Consider the following 21,948-nt stretch of genomic DNA (forward strand, 5'->3'; position numbering starts at 1 on the left):
GTTGTGAATGGGACTGAAACGCACCTCTTCAGCACTCTCCCACAGCTAAGAACATAGCAAGAAGTGGTCGAAAGATTATGATAATGCAAAAATAGGACATCAAACGCATCGGGTACGTTCCGTTCAATGTTAGCTATGCTCTCGTCAGCAACCACTGAAATGTTCATTCCACTAGCATTGGAAAACCATGAAGTTTGTGTACGGGAGTGAAACGCACGTCTTCAGCACTATAGACCTCATGATTGTACGTGCAGTTTGGGGTAAAACTGGATTTAACATGAATTCACGAGAAATTGTTTGAGTTTTCGACGGAATTGAAGCAGAACATTTGTTTTTTATTTAAAAAACTCTCCCACAGCTAAGAACATAGCAAGAAGTGGTCGAAAGATTTTTATAATGCACAAATAGGACATCAAATGCATTGGGTACGTTCCGTTCAATGTTAGCTATGCTCTCGACAGCAACCACTGAAATGTTCATTCCACTAGAATTAGAAAACCATGAAGTTTGTGTATGGGAGTGAAACGCACGTCTTCAACACTCTCCCACAGCTAAGAACATAGCAAGAAGTGGTCGAAAGATTTTGAAATGCAAAAATAGGACATCAAATGCATTGGGTACGTTCCGTTCAATGTTAGCTATGCTCTCGACAGCAACCACTGAAATGTTCATTCCACTAGCATTAGAAAACCATGAAGTTTGTGTATGGGAGTGAAACACACGTCTTCAACACTCTCCCACAGCTAAGAACATAGCAAGAAGTGGTCGAAAGATTTTGAAATGCAAAAATAGGACATCAAATGCATTGGGTATGTTCCGTTCAATGTTAGCTATGCTCTCGACAGCAACCACTGAAATGTTCATTCCACTAGCACTGGAAAACCATGAAGTTTGTGTACGGGAGTGAAACGCACGTCTTCAGCACTATAGACCTCATGATTGTACGCGCAGTTTGGGGTAAAACTGGATTTAACATGAATTCACGAGAAATTGTTTGAGTTTTCGACTGAATTGAAGCAGAACATTTGTTTTTTATTTAAAAAACTCTCCCACAGCTAAGAACATAGCAAGAAGTGGTCGAAAGATTTTTATAATACACAAATAGGACATCAAATGCATTGGGTACGTTCCGTTCAATGTTAGCTATGCTCTCGTCAGCAACCACTGAAATATTCGTTCGAAAGTCCAAGCGAGTTGATCGTTGGTTTAATCCACATTCGAAACTATCTTACAAAAATGTTTTAATTTCATTTTTTGACCAAGATTGATAATTCAAGTAACTATATACAACTCAAATAGCAAAGTATAGTATTCAACACATAACTTTTTATTATGAATGATCAAGTTTACTTGCGTGAGTTATGGCCTACATTACAGCTCTATATATTATAAAAAACAACAATGAAAGTGAACAATATTTTTAATAAACTCGTTCGGGTGTATTATAAGCACGTTTTAGTAAAGGTTCATGCAATCACCAGGATAAACACATAAAATGTTCTAAAGAATGTCGCTAGTAGAATAATATAATGAATTATATGAGCGAAATTTATGGAATATTCTCGATTATTTTATAACAAATATATAAATTGAAAAGGTTTCATATGGCGCACTGCTTGAAGCTCAACTCCGCAGCAACGTTGGCGGCTAGAGATCGTTCAGTTTACCGCCAACTTCATAACAAACAGGACCTACTGTTCGATATATCCGGGATAATATCAACCGAATTTCGTTATTACGTTCAATTTTTTCGTATTAATTTTGTTTACGGAGATTAATACGAGCGCGTTTTGACTTTTTTTCTCAATTTTAGAAATTCATTCATGTTATAATAGTGCTGTTTACGAAATATCAGACAGACAATTGTTTAAATCTCAGTAAGCACATTCTCAAGGTATGATTTTTCATGAATTTGTTTCCATAGAAATTTTTCTCGCTACAATACTTATTACCCAATACACATTCAATTTTATTTGTATCATAAAATGATAGACGCTTGATATCGTTATAAAACGTCAGATAGGAACAGAAATCTAAAGGAACAAAATCAGGCGATCTCAAATACTGCATCGAGGGAACTCCTAACAGCAATTCTACATTTGTTTATAATATTACATATATAGTAATATTTACATCAGCTGGAATAGATTAAAACTACCCTTTTCTTTGTTCTTTGAAGCTTTTGCAACGTTTATAACAATGAACGGCTTGCTGACTATCTCGGTGATTAACAGCAGTCTACCATCAAGCGATTTTGATAACTTATTAGTATCATTCTCATATCCTGGCTTATGACCAAATAACATCTTTCATATTGTCTAAGAATTAAAAAAGAAGAATCCCAAACTCGTCATGAATCCAACAAAAACTGTCAACTATAATCGCGAGTCAACAGGAATTGTAAAATGAGGTTAGTTAGTCAAAACATCAGTTTATGGAGGGTAGAGGTGAGCAGAATCATCTCTGTTTAATGTTTAAATAAAGTTTTAAAGCTTAAAAATCATGGAGAAGTAGAAAAAACGGAAGTATAAGTTCTATTGTCTTCATAATAGTGGGGATTGTGCGAAAGTTTTCAGTCCTGTGGGCTTAGAATATGACAACTTGATGAAAACGAATAAATATGTCATATGGATTAAAAAAAAATTGAACTGAGCACGAATTTCCGTAAATTTACGGCTGCGATTTGAATAAAACTGAATGCAATTTCACTGAAACGTCAGTGAAAGTGAAATTTATTTCGACGCATTGTTGAATTAGCGCCATATTTTGATGAAAGTTACGTAGCGGTACGAACGACGTTAAGTGGAACGTACCTAATATAGCAGCGCTACCAACTTCATTTATGTCTATTAAATCTAGTGGTTTTTTACGTCAACTGTCATTCCATGAAATTCTTCTATACTTTCCCTTTACTTCAGTAGGTAGCAGATTCATTTGTGGTGATGCATTTAGATTTCATCAAAAATACGCGATGTAAGTGTACATAGAATTGTCAATATTATTCAATTGACAAGAATAAGAACTGTCATTAATTAGTCAATATTCTCTTTGTTAAATATAGTTTACGTGATACATAACAAATATGAACAATACGATCGATTTTGATATTAATATGTTAAAGAACATACAGATGAGTTGATATTATCATAAATGTACTGTCTGTAATTTACATTTTTAGATTTTTGATTTATAGATGTAGCCCTATTTTGCTATTATTATTTTGGTGCCCAATGCGTTCTTTGTAATCATTTCTATTACAAATAATCGATATCTATTTGATTCCATTCTTTACTCAAAATATTCCTCAAGATTACTCAAGATGTAAAGTAGAAGAAGGAGAAGATTGCTTCTCAAAATTTCCTATCCTTTGTCTCACAACAACTCAATCGGGTTGAGGGCGACTGTGGCAGCCAAATCATTACTTTCAGTACGTTCTTCCATTCCAATTCTGTCAAATACAGCTTCGAGGAGTACTTGGGATCGTTGCCAATCTAGAAGATAAATTATTTTTTATTATTATTAAAGTAGTATTAGAACTGATCTCATAAAAACAGGAAAAAGCAATGTCCTGTAGAAGATGGAACACTTATAGACAGTACCAGAAACATTCCACATTTGTATGACAAAAAAGGGCCTATACAGGGAATTTCTATTGGTTTACCAGTAATTTATAATTATCCTTAATTTACTGCATAAATCACTAAATTACCACCAAGAGTTTAGTTTAATGTTAATTTTAATTTTGACTGCATAAACCAAGCTTAAGTTAACCTAACCTTACTTAACCAAAAATGGATCCATTCCTGCTTAATATGCGTTAAGAGACAATTCCCAAACGTTGAATAAATACAACCGCCAACAACAATTATTAGCATTTATTCACTCACTCACCCTCTAGATCCAACTTGCAAGGCACTAAATGCCAAAACTAAAACCTTTGATGTGGTTGCGGGCCATATAATAATTTTGTTAAAGTAATAACAAAATAATGTAAGGTATAAAAATAAATAAAACAAAAAAAGAGTATTATATCTTTTATTGCTCATCGAGTACGTTTTTGTAAATGAAGGGAAAATTTATAATATTTTTTTTGAGAGCTAAGAGGAACATATGCAATAATAATAAGAAGTTATATCTAATGTGAAGACTGTGGTCGATCGGCTTCATCCACCAATGAGGAAATGTCCACCTCCAGTTCAGTTGTAGACAGTCTCATGAGATCACGTAAGGAAGAATCGGTGAGGTTGCTTCTGTTGTGGTTTTTAATGTATTTCATGGAGGAAAAGGCACTTTCACATCTATATGTGCTTCCGAACATTGATGTAATCTTCAGTCCAAAATCTCGAAGATTTGGAAATTTCTCTTTAGACAGTAATTTGAAAAATTCAGGTCCCTTTTCTTGTCTGGTGATTAGGAACATGTCAGCTTGAAGGTCACATAACTCAATTTGTAAGTCGAGGGGTTGATCTTCAATGATTGCTCCAAAAGGATTATTATAAAGCAGTAAACTGCTTTTGAGACTTTCGATTTCTTCAAATATTGTATTGAATTCATCACAATAATTTGTGAACTGCAGCAAGTAAGCTCAATATTTGCCTCACTATTGAATTCTTCTGCTAGTTGTAGACAGCTAGGGAAGTATGTCAGGTTGTTATTTTCCAAAGTATGTTTAAACACGCTCAGCTTATTCCGAAATCCGTTTATATTTCCGATTAAATCTGAAACCGCCTGGTTTCTTCCTTGAAGACTCAAGTATAAACTGTTAAGATGATTAGTCAGATCTGTTAAAAAAGCTAACTGTCTTAAGAATTCTTGATCCCTAAGCTTTCTTTCCAGTTCAGTTGTGTCCATGAAACGTATTCATTGAGGAATGCAGGGATTTCCTTCCTTATGGCAAACAAACCGTTGCATGTACTTTCCTGCACTCAGCCACCTTACATGGTTATACATTAGCAAGTCTCCGTACACAGCCTCTGTTTCCACAAAAACTGCCTAAGTTGCCTGTGTAGAAGGGATCGATTTCCAGCTCTAATCTTATTTATAATCTTACTCACAGTTTGAAAAACTTGACTGATTTTCCACATAAAGCTCCCCGATGTATAATACAATGGATTGCAGGACAAGTAACACCATTCTCTCGAAGCAGACCCACTAATCCAGTTTTTTTACCTGTCATTGATGGGGCCCCGTCTGTTGCTATTGCTAAACATTTATCGAAACCTCCAATTCTATCAACTGCTTTCTTCACAGCCTCATAGATGTCTTTTCCTTTAGTCGTTCCATAAAGAGGGCAGATATCAAATAACTCCTCTTTAAAATCGTCAAAAGTAGTCCGCACAAATATTAGGAGCTGACTAACATCTGATTGATCAGTGCTTTCATCCAGACAAAGTGAGAAATATGAACTTTTTTTAACTAGGCTAGGCAAAGACTTTTCTACTTGCTCACCCATAGCAACTATCCTTCTTTGTATGGTTTGATGAGAAAGTGGCACTGATTGAAATTTCTCCGCCATTTTAGAATCTTCAAAAGCTTTGGCCATTTCAACGGCACACTTTTCAATTAAATTGCCATCAGTAAAAGGTTTTTTTGCCTTTGCTAGCTCAAGCGACATTTTCATGTTGTATGGTATGTAAGGATAAAGAAAATATAATCCTCTCCGTAAAACATTTCGCGGGCCACAAAGAATGGCATCCGGGCCGCCAGTTGGACAACGCTGCTCTAGATAAAACCTTCCGTTCAATTCATAAATCAAGTCCAAAAAGTCGAATCGGAAGTTCACCAATGCAATAAATTGGCAAAATAGAAAATACTACATCTAGGACATAGATAAATGGATTCTACGATTTCGAAAAACGCTAAACTAATATATTTTTTTTAATATATTTTATAATTTGTCTTTAATATTTTTTATAGCCTCCTTTTTTCAAAACCTGTTCAAAAATTACCAGGTCTCTAGTCGTTTTTCTTTCAAAACATGCCTCACTATACTGATCAATAAAATACTTTCACCAGTTCTGGTTTTTCGAGGCCGCTCTGATCATTTTCTATGGCCAAAGCTCCTGGTGGATGCATATTTTTTCACGTTGTAGTCCAAGGAACGTCGAGGTATTTTCAATTCGGCGGCATTGATACAGTTACTTTTGCCTATGCGATTAATGCATAAGATTCGAATACAAAAAATATGTCTTATGGACTAAACTAAATCACAAACACTAAATGACTAATAACAGTTGGAGAAAACTCAACAAATGCGCTCGTATAAAGTATACAAATAACTATTTCGATCTTGCTTTGACAAAATGATATAGTTATATGTATGACAAAGACTAAAGAATATGAATAATAGAAAATCATAAACATTTTATTTATTTAACAATATAATGTACTTAATAATATTTGCAACGTCAATATTAATTTATTAATTATCTGCAAAAAGATATGTTGATTGTACCTCCAGGACAATTATTAATATTTATTGGATTGGATGCAGATGGAATATGTATCTCTATTAAATGTTAATGGATTCGAGTAACTCTTCATCGCTGATGTATTTTTTTTCATCATCATTAATTGTTATTCATTAATTTAGATAAAACGAATAATTTCAAAAAATTAAAAATTAAAGGTTATGCAAAATCATCGAAATGAAACTGTCAACTGTCAACATTGAAGTGGCTTGAGTGACGTTTGAGGAAGTTAGAGTTGTTTACTCCAGGGCGTCCCGAAAGTGTTTTGCAGTACGGAACTGTCACTTTCACTACATGGAACACTCAAAACGCAACTTTCGGTATGTAAATGAATACATAACGAACAACTTTCAGATGGCGTTGTCTAAAAAAGAAATTTGTTAAACTGAATTATTTTGAAATGTAACCAATTGATTCAAGCAGAAAATTCTGACTGGATTATGTGATAGTTGCAGACACAGAATACAGATCGTTTCCCTTACTAATAATTACTGTGATAAAATATAATGGAAACTCCTCGAATTAAGACTGTTTATATAATTTTCCCATTTCCTCCTAGTATTAATATTTATTCCAGAAAACTTTATGTAAAACATTGTCGAGGTTTCCTGTTTTACTAATTGTGTTGACGTCGTAGAAATAAAATGTTTTGTCAGTAGTAGAGTCATGCATCATATTATGTTAAACAAACACATCATTTAGTGGATATAATAGGTAACATGAATGTATATATACATACCAATATATAGGTCGATTGTAATCAGGATAAATTGTAATTTTCATATATAACGACAATAAATTAAAACGCGACATATACTTAACTTATGTCTCGCATCAATTACAGATAAACTGGACAAATACTCGTAAGTTTTTCTACTTTTTCTAACCGATCAATATTTCTTTTTGATATTAGGGACTTATGTCAGAAAATATGTTTCATTTGGATTAGACATTTTTGCTACCTCAACAGATATCTTCATATATAATATAAATATAAATCTTCAGAAGTACCTGACCTGACTTAGAGATGACGGTTGTTGCTCGAAAAATCCCACTGTGTTAGAAAGTACACAATGCTGTTTAGTATTTGTTTGTTAGCCATCAATAGTAAATGATTTGTAAACATGGAAAAAATTGGTCATTTTTAATTGACTCAATACTTTTATTTAGAGGGCGTTAGCCCAACCAATGTGAAAGCTGAACTAGATTATATTTTGGGTGAGACTGCTCCTTCGTTATCAACAGTAAAATATTGGATAGCAAAATTTAAACAAGGCCGTACGTCCTGCGAAGACCAGCATCGTAGTGGTCGACCAAATGAAGTGACCACTCCAGAAATGTTGAAGAAAATCGTCAAAACGCTACTAGATTATCGTCGACTGAAAATACGCAAATTTTTGGGATGCACGTAGGATAAATTTCATTGAATATCTTGAAAAAACTATCAACGAGAATTATACAAACTTATTGCAACGTTTGAATCAATAAATCAAGCAAAAACGACTAAGAAGAAATTGACAATGCACCAGCCCACACATCCGTTATGGCAATGGTCAAAATGAATGATTTAAAGTTTGAATTGCTACCTCATGCACCCTATTCACCAGATTTAGACCCCTCAGATTATTTTCTGTTCCCAGACTTGAAAAAATGGCTGAGTCGTCATAGATTTTCCAGCAATGGAGAGGTGATATGGTCAGTTTTAGGAGCTGATGATTTTTATTATAAAAACGGTATCGAAGTTATTGAAAATTACTGTGAAAAGTGTTTAAATCGTCTTGGGATTGAACTCTAATATTCTTCTTTATGCAGACGATCTAAAGCTTCATCATTTGATATCAAACATTGGCGATTGTTACTTTAATCTGATCTAGATACAATTTGTGAGTAGTGCAGTTCCTCTGAACATTTCAAAATGTAAAACCTTATTTGATTTCCAATAATGTGCTTAAAAGTTCTACAGTAAACTAAATTTTGTTGAGAATATTAATATTATCCTTGGTGGAGCTTTTAGAAAGCTGTGGTGAAAGTTTGACAAGTTTTATCCACTACTTCAAAGCACACTGTTACAACGTTTTAACCTAAACGAATCTTCAAATTTAATTATTAACTTCTATGTATGTTTTTTCCACTTTTAAATTGGGTCTTGGGCTGTGGAGTAGTGTGAATAAATGAATAAATAAAAGAGAGGAGCAATTAAAGTAATAAAATGATTCATATCATCGATCGAAAATCCAATTTTCTTAGTAAATGCTTCTACGAAGTCCTATTTGTCCCACCTTACCGCATTTGCTTCATTTTTCACTTAAATGATTTGTTTAGCTATAGATTTATGTATAATTCATGATAGCATTATATATGAAGTCGGTAAAGATATCCCATGACAATGGTGGAAGCGGATCCAGTGAAAGCCACATAGAAAAATTTACAGCTGACCTGGTACGTTCATTAATCAATGGGCTGTTTTGTTGAGATGAAAAGCGCCTCCTTTATCTTCTGTTTCGTGAATCGTTAGACCGATACAATATTCTCTTACAAATTCATTGTATTGTTTTCTTGTTTTTTAGAGATTAATACATTTGACTGTTGTTTTTTGAAAATAATCGAACGTGTTATATATTTAAAAAAAAATTTGTCAATAGAAAGTTTTTGAATGAGAACAGAGACGCTTTGTGAGATTCTCTACAGAATTAAAAACCCTTTTAATTTGTTTTACTGCATTCAATCTTCTGATTAGTTTACATTGTTCATTAGTAGCTTCCATTTTGATGGAAATAGTGGTTTATATCTCTTAGATAAGAGATTTCCAGCTGTTTGAGCGAAAAGATAATATAAAATAAGAGAATTTTCTTTATTTTACTAAATTTATTAGTCAGTTAAATTGGTTTAGTGTGCAAAGCATTATGTCCTTTGTGTTATTTTTTCACAAAAATTTCGAATGAAATTTAAGACTCGTTTTTAGAATTGGAATACGTTTTAAATTGTTTTACTTTCTCAAAAATTTTGATTAGTTCTTATTGTTTATTAATAACTTTCATTTTTCGAAATAGAAATCTACTTTTTAGTGTGACTTTTTTAATATTTATTAAGAGGAAAATAGGGAGAAAAATAATAAGACGAATATTTGACACTGGCGTAAGTAACGTTTTCTTTTAAGTATCGTTTCGTCTTTAATCTCTCCGCTCCACCGTCAGTTTCAATACAAGCCAATTTTGTTGAGTATTCCATTGAAATATTCGCCCAGACCATCCAGGAACCTCGTCTAAAAGCCACGTTTTCTTTCTGCGTGAATCTACCTTAAGTTTCCAATCCAATTAAAGTGTTCTCTGGCAAATCGTAGAGGGGCTACTCGGTTAATTTAGGGCTGGGCTGGAACTGTTCACCTATTCACAGCGACTCCTCGCGTTTCTCTGAGTTCTTGTTGAACTTGAGCACCAGTAAGTGTGCGATGTGCTAACAATGAATCGATCATCTTTCTCGAATGTGCACGTTTTCTATTTTCGGAACCACGTCTTCGACTGATTCATGTTCAGTAAACTGGCCACTTCTCGCTGACTCTGGCTTTGTCGTAATAAAGTGACCGCTTGAGTTGCTTCATCACAATTGTAAACAAGCATATCGATGACTGTATAAGTTTGAAGATTTCACTGATTAATTTTGAGTTAGTGACTTGCGATTGTGTGTAATGGAAGAAAAAATAGGAATAGGATGAGAAATGAGATGATGAGGTATAGAGAAGCTCAAACAGAAACCAACAGGAAACAAAATAGTTGGAATCTGTTTAAACTGGTACAAATACATGGAAAGAAGCCTGAGAAGAGAAGTGACAAAAGCAAAAAAAAGGAAGAGGAAAGGAAGACCCAGGAAACCTTGGTTACAACAAGTGGCACTGGAAGTGGAAGACAAGGGAAGGATCAGAAAGAGTGGAAACAAAATAGTTGAAATATATTTGAACTGGTACAAACATACGGAGAGAAGCCTAAGAAGAGAAGTGATAGAAGCAAAAAATAGGAAGATAAGGAGAGGAAGACCCAGGAAACCTTGGTTACAACAAGCAGCACAGGAAGGGGAAGACAAGGGAAGGATCGAAAAGAGTGGAAACAAAATAGTTGAAATATATTTGAACTGGTACAAACATACGGAGAAAAGCCTAAGAAGAGAAGTGATAGAAGCAAAAAATAGGAAGATAAGGAGAGGAAGACCCAGGAAACCTTGGTTATAACAAGCGGCACTGGAAGGGGAAGACAAGGAAAAGATCGAAAAGAGTGGAAACAAAATAGTTGAAATATATTTGAACTGGTACAAACATACGGAGAAAAGCCTAAGAAGAGAAGTGATAGAAGCAAAAAATAGGAAGATAAGGAGAGGAAGAACCAGGAAACCTTGGTTACAACAAGCAGCACTGGAAGGGGAAGACAAGGGAAGGATCGGAAAGAGTGGAAACAAAATAGTTGAAATATATTTGAACTGGTACAAACATACGGAGAAAAGCCTAAGAAGAGAAGTGATAGAAGCAAAAAATAGGAAGATAAGGAGAGGAAGACCCAGGAAACCTTGGTTATAACAAGCGGCACTGGAAGGGGAAGACAAGGGAAGGATCGGAAAGAGTGGAAACAAAATAGTTGAAATATATTTGAACTGGTACAAACACACGGAGAAAAGCCTAGGAAGACAGATTACAGAAGCAAAAAAAAACAGGAAGAGAAGGAGAGGGAGACCCAGGAAACCTTGGTTGCAACAAGCAGCACAGGAAGGAGAAGACAAGGAAAAGATCGAAAAGAGTGGAAACAAAATAGTTGAAATATATTTGAACTGGTACAAACATACGGAGAGAAGCCTAAGAAGAGAAGTGATAGAAGCAAAAAACTGGAATATAAGGAAAGGAAGACCCAGGAAACCTTGGTTACAACTAGTGGCACTGGAAGTGGAAGACAAAGGAAGGATCGGAAAGAGTGGAAACAAAATAGTTGAAATATATTTGAACTGGTACAAACATACGGAGAGAAGCCTAAGAAGAGAAGTGATAGAAGCAAAAAATAGGAAGATAAGGAGAGGAAGAACCAGGAAACCTTGGTTACAACAAGCAGCACTGGAAGGGGAAGACAAGGGAAGGATCGGAAAGAGTGGAAACAAAATAGTTGAAATATATTTGAACTGGTACAAACATACGGAGAAAAGCCTAAGAAGAGAAGTGATAGAAGCAAAAAATAGGAAGATAAGGAGAGGAAGACCCAGGAAACCTTGGTTATAACAAGCGGCACTGGAAGGGGAAGACAAGGGAAGGATCGGAAAGAGTGGAAACAAAATAGTTGAAATATATTTGAACTGGTACAAACACACGGAGAAAAGCCTAGGAAGACAGATTACAGAAGCAAAAAAAAACAGGAAGAGAAGGAGAGGGAGACCCAGGAAACCTTGGTTACAACAAGCAGCACAGGAAGGAGAAGACAAGGAAAAGATCGAAAAGAGTGGAAACAAAATAGTTGAAATATATTTGAACTGGTACAAACATACGGAGAGAAGCCTAAGAAGAGAAGTGATAGAAGCAAAAAATAGGAAGATAAGGAGAGGAAGAACCAGGAAACCTTGGTTATAACAAACAGCACAGGAAGGGGAAGACAAGGGAAAGATCGAAAAGAGTGGAAACAACGAATAAAAGAAGAATGTAAACTAAAATTCAAATACTCTGGCGTTCGAAAAGGTATAAAGAGTTCTAGACATTCGATAATTACCAAAAGCCTGTTTGTTAGTTTTTTTGAACTAAGTATAATATATTGGGAGAATAATTTCTCACTAATATTGTCAATTTCAATAAACGAGGCAAAGCGAGCGTTGAATTTAAGGAAAAAATGCATTTTCATACAACGGTAATTATTACCGTGAAGTTATATGATGAATTACCACATTTACTGGGTAAGTTACTTCAGAGATCAAAAGAAACTCATAAACTACCTGAAAGATTCGCGAACTAACCAACAACATCTAGATTACATGTATATTGTGATCCCGGAGGTATTAAACCTCAATTACTCATTATGTGGTAGATCCGAAAAGAAAGATCTTGATTTGTTTTTTGTCTGGAGGCCTATACCTAGGGAAATTGTTTTTCCACCATTAAGCCTCGTTATGCTTATTTTCTTTAAGTCATCACTGCGAAGAGTAAGACCGTTACACTATTTTATGCGTGCTAAAATTTTCGAACGATCTAAGCTTAGTTTTTTATTACATATTTTTGTATAAATGGACATTTATTTAAAAAAATACAAGTGCTTGTTGATTTTTATGAGCCAAAATATAATTATTATGGCATTTCGGTAGGGTCAGATTAAAAAATATCTCACTAAAGACAGATTTGAGGAGGAAATTTATTAGGAAACTTTGTCGTTTTCATGCCGCAGATGATACTCGATTCTTTTATATACTCCCACGAAATTCTCTAACAATATAGGTCAAACGTAATATAAAACTCAAGGGTCATATAGATCCGTACAAGATACAGACGTAAATTTCTTCGAGACGTCAGAAATTTTATTTGATATCTCTCTACCTGTCTCACTCCATATGTATAAGAGAGTTGAGTTCGATAAATGTAGTCCTACTATTTATTAATTTTGTGATGGGAATTGATGTTCCAATTACCCTGTTTGAATTAGTTTTGGTTTCAATGCTAATTAGAAAATATCCAAGCTTTATTTAGGACAAGGTTGTTCAATTTCAAGTACTACTTTATAAATATAGTTTGTGGAAATTGCAATATAGAATAATTCGTATACAACGATATTAGTTTTCATCAACTGATGCATTAATGTTAAGTTTGATGCAGTTTCTTAGCTAAATTTTGATTCTTTTATTAAGCACGTCTTTCCCTTTTTGTTTCTTTGGACTATTTTGCAAAAGAATTAATATCACGTAATAAGTCGTGTGACTTACTAATAAAAAAACATTTTTTGCCAAAAATTGATTTTATTCATCGATGTAATCTCAAAATAGGCTAGTCAGTCACTAGGAGCCATTTTTGGACTATAATGTGGATGAGGAGACAATTCGAAATGTAATTCGTTCAATTAAACCTTCGTTGCCATCGACTTGTGAAAAAGTGGTTTTTTTTCCGACTTATGAGGCCGCTTTTCATTGCTTTTTGTGTTCACACGATCAAACAACTCTATGCGGTATTTGCTTCTGCTTGTCTTTCCCTTTTGGATAGTCCATGAACAATATTCTATATACATTCCAAAATACTGAAGCCATAACCTTCCTGACTGACTGTTGTGCCTTTTAACGATTCGGACATGGTTTAACGGCTGCAGTTCACTCAGATAATGATCTGGAATAAAATAAGCGATCCATTTTTCATCCATTGTTAAATATCGATGCAGAAAATCTGATTTATTACATGTTAACATAGCCAAACATTGATCTGAATCATCAACACTTCGTTGTTTTTGATCTACTCTGAGTAAACGCCTTACCCACTTTGAAAAAAGGTTTTTAATGGTTCATCAAAATTGTAGAAACACTGCCTTCTGATAACTTTATGGCCTCAGCTATTTCACCCAATTCCAATTAACGATTAGATATAATCAATTTGTGGACCTTTTTGATGTTTTCTGGAGTAACCACCTCAATTGGAGGACCAGAACGTTAACCATCATCGGTGTCTGTAAGACCACGTTTAAATTCAGCAAATGGTTCTCTTTGATGGAGCAGAGTCCGGATAACACCGTATAAAAATGATAAGTTGCTTTCCAACTACAGCATAAGCACTCCTTTGAAACTTACAATAAAATTAATAGCCAAGCATTGTTAGTAGATAACTAACAAGGATTCAAATGGGGTAGATACAGAAGCAAATAGTGGTTGTTGAGAATAAAAACGATCTACCTGTTGTATCAATTTAATTCCTCTACCATATCACGCAATTTGATGAAATTACCACGAAAACGAAATTCATAACATCAAAAACATTACTTAGATGAAAACTAGAATTTTTAACGAAGTTTATTCCGCAGGAAATGAAATTTAAGTGAAAAGAAATAAAAATAACAGACGTCGAGGAGAAGGTTAATTATTATAAACTCGATATTCGTTATTTTTCTTTTACTATGGTTATTTGCTTTTGTAGTACGTATTTCTTCCGCGAGACGCTAATCAACCGTCCGAATATACAAAAATTTGAAATCTTGTACTAGTGAATATTGAACAAGTATTAGAGAATGATGAGTTATCTAGGAGCTCGCTTCCGAGGATTTGAGAACGGAAAGGGTTGCTTCGAAATTTGTTCCTGCAGCTTTATCTAATAAACAGAAAGAAGATCGAGTTGAAATATGTCTCATTCTGAAAGAACGGCTAAAAACTGATCCAGATTTCTTGTTAAAGGTGGATAGTCATGATGCTATGGCACAAAATTAAAAAAAGAACACAGTATAATGGTTGAGTAAGGCGCCATTAATTTGCTCAAAAAAGTCAAATCGAAAATAAAATCCAACCGGATTTGCTTCTTTCTTGACAAGAGTGTAAGACGTAAGACTAGGCATTGTTATGTCCTCATGAGTTAAATATTTTTACCACATGCTCACTAAAAATGTTTGATGGGTTTTTGAAATTTTGGCGAAAACGCAGTTGTGGATTCACCATTTTTTCAAATAAAATCTATGCTATTTGTTAATATCATTTTCGATTCTCTTTTATTGAATAATGATTTTTAATAATTAAATTTTAGATAATTTTTTTTGTGATATTTCATTACGTGTTAACTTGCGAACAACCTCTGTTAAAAAGAAAGATCGTTGGGCTTATTTATAGGTTAACAGAAATCGAATATTTCGGAATAGCCCTGATACAGTTGTAGGGCGATGTTTTATGTAATAGTAATAGAAAATAGACTTTAATTGAGCTAAATCAACATGAATTAATGTAATAGACGTCAATTGATATCAAAATATATCAATCGATGTCAATTGAAATCAAAATATATCAATCGACGTCAATCGATATCAATCGACTTTAATAGACATCAATCGACATAAATTAACAAAAATATATTTCAATTGACCTGAATTGACATTAACTGATATCAATCGATATCATTCGACGTTAATAGACATCAATAAAGATCAATTGACAATCGACTTCAATGGACGTCAATCGACATAAATTGATAAAAATAGATTTCAATTGACCTAAATTGACATGAATCAATATCAATCAACATCATTTGACAATCGACATGAATCAATTGATAATCGACATGAATTGATAAAAATATACTTCAATTGATATAAATCAAATGACCTCAAATGTCTTAGATTGTCATCAATCGACATTAATCGACGTTAATAGACATCAATTGACAATCGACATCCATCAACTACAATGGACGTCAATAGACATGAATTGTCAATAATATATTTCAATTGACCTAAATCGAATTACCTCAATGACTTAGATCGTCATGAATCGACATTAATCGACGTTAATAGACATCAATTGACAATCGACATCCATCAACTACAATGGACGTCAATAGACATGAATTGTCAATAATATATTTCAATTGACCTAAATCGAATTACCTCAATGACTTAGATCGTCATGAATCGACATTAATCGATGTTAATAAACATCAATTGACAATCGACATCAATCGACATAAATCGACTTCAATGGACATCAATCGACATGAGTTGACAAAAAAATACTTCAATTGACTTGAATCAAATGACCTCAAATGACTTAGATTGTTATGAATCGACATAAATCGTCATGAATTGACAAAAATATACTTCAATTGACCTAAATCAAATGATCTCAAATGGCTTAGATTTTCATGAATCGACATTAATCAACGTTAATAAACATCAATTGACAATCGACATCAATCGACATAAATCGACTTCAATGGACATCAATCGACATGAGTTGACAAAAAAATACTTCAATTGACTTGAATCAAATGACCTCAAATGACTTAGATTGTCATGAATCGACATAAATCGTCATGAATTGACAAAAATATACTTCAATTGACCTAAATCAAATGATCTCAAATGGCTTAGATTTTCATGAATCGACATTAATCAACGTTAATAAACATCAATTGACAATCGACATCAATCGACATAAATCGACTTCAATGGACATCAATCGACATGAGTTGACAAAAAAATACTTCAATTGACTTGAATCAAATGACCTCAAATGACTTAGATTGTTATGAATCGACATAAATCGTCATGAATTGACAAAAATATACTTCAATTGACCTAAATCAAATGATCTCAAATGGCTTAGATTTTCATGAATCGACATTAATCAACGTTAATAAACATCAATTGACAATCGACATCAATCGACATAAATCGACTTCAATGGACATCAATCGACATGAGTTGACAAAAAAATACTTCAATTGACTTGAATCAAATGACCTCAAATGACTTAGATTGTCATGAATCGACATAAATCGTCATGAATTGACAAAAATATACTTCAATTGACCTAAATCAAATGATCTCAAATGGCTTAGATTTTCATGAATCGACATTAATCAACGTTAATGAACATCAATTGACAATCGACATCAATCGACATAAATCGACTTCATTGGACATCAATCGACATGAGTTGACAAAAAAATACTTCAATTGACTTGAATCAAATGACCTCAAATGACTTAGATTGTCATGAATCGACATAAATCGTCATGAATCAACATAAATCGTCTTGAATTGACAAAAATCAAATGACTTAGATTGTCATAAATCAATATCAAGCGACATCAATCGATGCCAATAAACAACAAAAGACATCAATCAACATCAATTGACAATCGATATTAATGTGAATCTACATCAAATGACCTCAATTGATATGAATAGATGTCAGTCGACATCAATAGACAGCAATTAACATTAAATTACAATCGACTCCCATTGACGTCAATCGATATGAATTGACAAAAAATAGAATTCAATTGACATGTATGGCGTCAGTCGATGTAAATAGACATCATGTATTATTGCTTGTCGTCAACATTTTGTTGATTAAGATGTTCATGAGGTTGCAGGAAAACCGCAAATATCGAAGAGCAACTTATTTGTATCAGTGATGCACGTTTATTTATGTTTGTAGTACATTTCTTCTTTCTTCATTTTTTATTATGATGCAAAAGTAACAACAGTTGAATAAAAAATATTTCTATTGAATATTTTATGTACAATAAGATCCCTTCCACATTTTACGAACTCATGAAACGACTTACAAATTTCATTAGCTCGAAAGTTCAGTTGTTCTTCAAGTTCCTTAAGAAATCTCACATCTTGTGCAATCTAAAACTTGTTGCTCCGCACTTCTTCAAGATAGCTTCAAATGACGCTAGAGAAATATGTAATAAAAAGTTTTTACGCTTTTTTATAATCAAACGAGAGTTTGAAAAATCCTTTTCTTGTGAGGAGCAGATTCAAATCTACAAGCTGCGGTTGATAGTTCGCGATGAATATCTAGGTTCAAGACTTGGAATAGCCAATTTATTTCTTTTTCATACTTTAATCCACGAATACTGTCAATAAATAAAAGTAATAGATACAATAATAAGGAAAAAACTCATATACTCATGCATAAAAAATTCTTACAAATTTGGAGAACAGATCATCAAAGTTTATTTCTTCCACGCACGAAACGAATAATTTTACACAGATGCAACACTTCCATATGGCACAAATAAAATCAAACACACTCTATTATAGTACATTGTTATTAAGTTTATGTTATCTTGAAGTAGACAGTTCGGAAAACCGCGACAAAATTTACCATTCTAAGGATTATCCTGTATTGAATACAGCGAACTACTCCAGTTGTACACGCTACTGTATTAAGCCGCCGTGGTTCATCGTAGGTTATGGAAAGAGCGCGTAGAGCACTTCAAAGAGTTGTTCATTACAAGATCACTAAATTATTTTTACCAAAAAACAAAGTAATTTAGTGTTGTAGCTTCTAATGGTTAGTTCGTGAGATGATTAGTTGTAACAACTTCTTTCATTTCTTCAGCTTATCCATTGATAATTTTCTGTGCTTATCATGAAGAAAGTATAGAATTTTCATCTGATTTCAATTTTTCTGCATATGATACGTTTAATAATTTGATGTTATTGTGAAAATATTTTTGTTGGGTTTAAAACTAGCTATGAAAAAATACTAGTTACGTTTGATGTTACGTTTTACATGTTTTGTAAGCCCTTTTGTACAATTACTGTAAACATACACAAAAAAACAAAGGGAAATTATGACCTTTGTCTATGTTAATGTGTTGGTAGAGCATAAACTTTCAGTGTCAGGTCGACGTTTACCCAAGAGTTGGATGGTTCACAAAATCAATACCACGAACACTGTTGTAGCATTCCGTATTATCATGGTATCTTGATTTCGGTACCTCGTTTTTTACAAAAGGTGACGCATTTTTAATTCCGATTCTCTAAAATTATTTCTCTTAAGGTACTAATGGTTTGGATTCTTAATAGTAATGAAACTATATCCTTCTCATGAAATGATTTGATTAGAATACTATTACTGTAGTCTTCTTAACCCATTAACGCCCAAAAATTTTGTTTAAATAGCAATATGCTATGTCAAAATTTTATTTTGAAGAAAATGAAAAGACTTATTCCAATTTGTGATTCATACATAAGGTACAGTTGCTTATCAGGATTTATAAATTCACCATAATCGTGAATAGCGGCCATAAACATTTTGGCCACCCACGAAGCGGTTGTATGTTTGAAAAAGCAGCTTGGGGTCATTAATTATTGACTTTTCTCAGATTAACGTTTCACTTCGCCTAAAGGCTCTGCTTTATCATAATCCGTTTCCATGGTAACCACATTATTGTCTTGATTTTATAAAACCCACGTTCTTCTTTTTTGAAAAGTTTTGTCGTCTTGTACATTCTTCTTTGTGTTCTCATAATTCATAATTCGCGAAACAGTTATCGAAGGAAACCTCAAAGAAGTTTCTGGTAGAAAGATCTTAGACAGAGAACTTAATTCTCTAGGTAGTCACCGAATCGGACATATTTGGCACTATGATGATTCTTGCATCATCAATCGATAGCTTGATATGAAAAATTCTTTATTGCTTCAACTTTTGATGGAGAAAAGATATATGTTTCTTGACATTAATACAGGGATAAGTATAACATGAAGATCTTATATCAATATAGAAACTATAATCGTTGTTTTGTGCCGAGAACAGATTTGATTGTTCCACAATTAAACTAACAATATCATCATTAACAATTTTATTAAATACTTCAGCAAGATTTAGATCTTCTTACTTACTTCCGACTATTCATATTCATAGTTCTTTAGGCTTCTGTTGGGAAATAATCGTACTGAAAGAAAAACGTCATCTTCAAAAGCATCGTCACTGCTTTAACATCGTCTTCAACGTGGCCAGGAATATCAGGAAGTGACTTTTATTTGATTTGACAATCGACTGCAGAAGGAAGACTTACGAAATGAAGATCACCAGTGCGTTCAGACAAATCTATATCAGCGATGGCTGCAGATACTATATACTATATGAATATAAGAATGTACAGGAACTGGAAATATTTTTCCGTTTTCTGTGTAAAAAGCAAGCTCAAGAGGGTAAACCTCAAAACATTTAATAAGTGATTCGAGTGATGTCTGCAGCCTGGAGATGCCTGTTGATATTGAACTTCTGTATTTGGCCACGTGACCATGCCAGGACATACTGCTCCCAAATTCAACACCCAACAAATAATGTCGCAGTGCTAAGCCTGGGTATTTGCTGCATTAAACTCAATCAGATTGCTTGTACTCTACTGCAGAAAGTTTTCAAAACCGGCGAAGCTGTAGATCGAGTTTGCAGTTCTGTGAAGTAGATCGTTGATGTACAGAAAAAAGGGAGTCGGTGATTGGGGGACACCAGTGTTGACCACAAACCTTTCTGAGGTACAAACATCAATAACGACTTGGTACTATCTTAATTTATTTAGAACGATGACAGGCAAAATCCTGAAAATACTTCGCTATGTCCAGAGATTCCGAATATTTCTTTATAACTTCAGTCTATACATAGACCAGGAAATCCTCAGTTGATTTATGTTAATGAGTCGTATTGAGGGACGCTGATGATGTTAGTCAATGGCTGGGACTAAAGTAATCGGATAGTACTTTCTGGGAACCGTCATTTTTTCCTTATTTTTTGGATGGGTTGAGACCGATCAAGTTACCAATTTGCAGGGTACGATGAGGTCAAATGGGTTAAGAGATACTTAGAATTCAAAGTCGTTAACATGTTGTGGGGAAATAGCTGTTATGCTCAATAGTCGAATTGCTGTTTTTTTTTTATTTCGAAACTATATTTTTCATATAATTCTCAAAGATATTTAACATACTGACATTTTTATTACACAATATAATGTCAGAATGAAAATTCTGCAGTTTGCTAATGTAAGTAGCTTTATTGATAGTATATTATCTAAATGATAGTTATCAATTATCACTTTGTTACTTTTACAGCTAGTATATATAAAATTTGTCCGTAATAGTACATTTTTCCCCACCGAATACGAATTTAAAGGTGAGCCGTCTTATTTCGTTTATAAAAAACGCGTCACGTAAAACGGAATCAGTAAAAAGTTAGTTTTATAGCTGAAACTGCGGCGGCCCAGCACTGAAAAATTAATATCGTACAACAGAGTTGTCGCACATAAAAATAAACTAAGGGTCGCACGCTTCTTGCCATTATATTCAAGTGTTTAATGACTATCACTTTAAGGGAAATTGGAGTAAGACGGGCAAGTTCAGAGCATAATAAATTAAAGACTTGTATAGTGAATATAAAGCAAAAGGACCAGTACTAATATTGACCAATATTCCCAGCTTCAGCTTTATCAGTTTTAAAAGGGTTAAGTTTTCATTTTTATAGCTAACTGATATGCCAAATATTTCGAATTTTACAAATTTTCTTCATCTACTTATTGTTTCCGAGACAAAATGCAGAAGCGTTTTTGATTGCTAGGAGATGTAATTTAATAGATCTCCAATAGTTATTTAATATAAAGTTTCCTCCAATTTCAATAAAATAACCTAGACATCATCGCCTCATTGACAAAAATCTTCGTTGAATAAGAACTTTGAAATCTAATGAAATGATTGGAAAGCTCATCACATGGTTTTGTTCAAAAAATAATTTAAAGTTAATTAGTCTAAGCGAATTGCAAATTCGACAGAGATGCTTTAGAACCGCAAACGACTGATGGGAAATATTCGTAGGATGATGGGTATTCAGCTTATAAACGTCCGTAGTCAGCGTCGCATCGACAATTTTAAATTGGAGTCATTTGGGATGTTGCCAAATTTTTATTTGAATTATATTTATTCAGTTTTTGAAAGATAAAGTTGAATTATTTTATTGCCAACAAAGTAACGAAGTAACATAAGTAATTTTCTAACAC

General features: G+C 33.6%; 2 protein-coding genes across 2 annotated transcripts in view; one reads left to right on the forward strand and one right to left on the reverse strand.

Moving 5' to 3' along the window:
- The first annotated feature begins 1,660 nt into the window (after positions 1-1,660).
- Positions 1,661-21,948, forward strand: part of LOC130446940 (teneurin-a) — a 556,419-nt gene continuing 536,131 nt past the window's right edge. The window contains exon 1 of the mRNA XM_056783483.1: positions 1,661-1,894. The gene's annotated coding sequence lies outside the window, so the exon portion shown is untranslated. The remainder of the gene's footprint in view (positions 1,895-21,948) is intronic.
- LOC130447110 (SCAN domain-containing protein 3-like) lies at positions 3,373-5,614 on the reverse strand. The gene is made up of 2 exons (XM_056783767.1): positions 5,170-5,614; positions 3,373-3,491 (listed from the first exon to the last, which is right to left on the reverse strand). Exons 1-2 carry the CDS (start codon positions 5,612-5,614, stop codon positions 3,373-3,375), a joined length of 564 nt encoding a protein of 187 aa, XP_056639745.1.

This window comes from Diorhabda sublineata, chromosome 7, assembly GCF_026230105.1.
Source record: "Diorhabda sublineata isolate icDioSubl1.1 chromosome 7, icDioSubl1.1, whole genome shotgun sequence".
Classification (NCBI taxonomy): Eukaryota; Metazoa; Arthropoda; class Insecta; order Coleoptera; family Chrysomelidae; genus Diorhabda; species Diorhabda sublineata.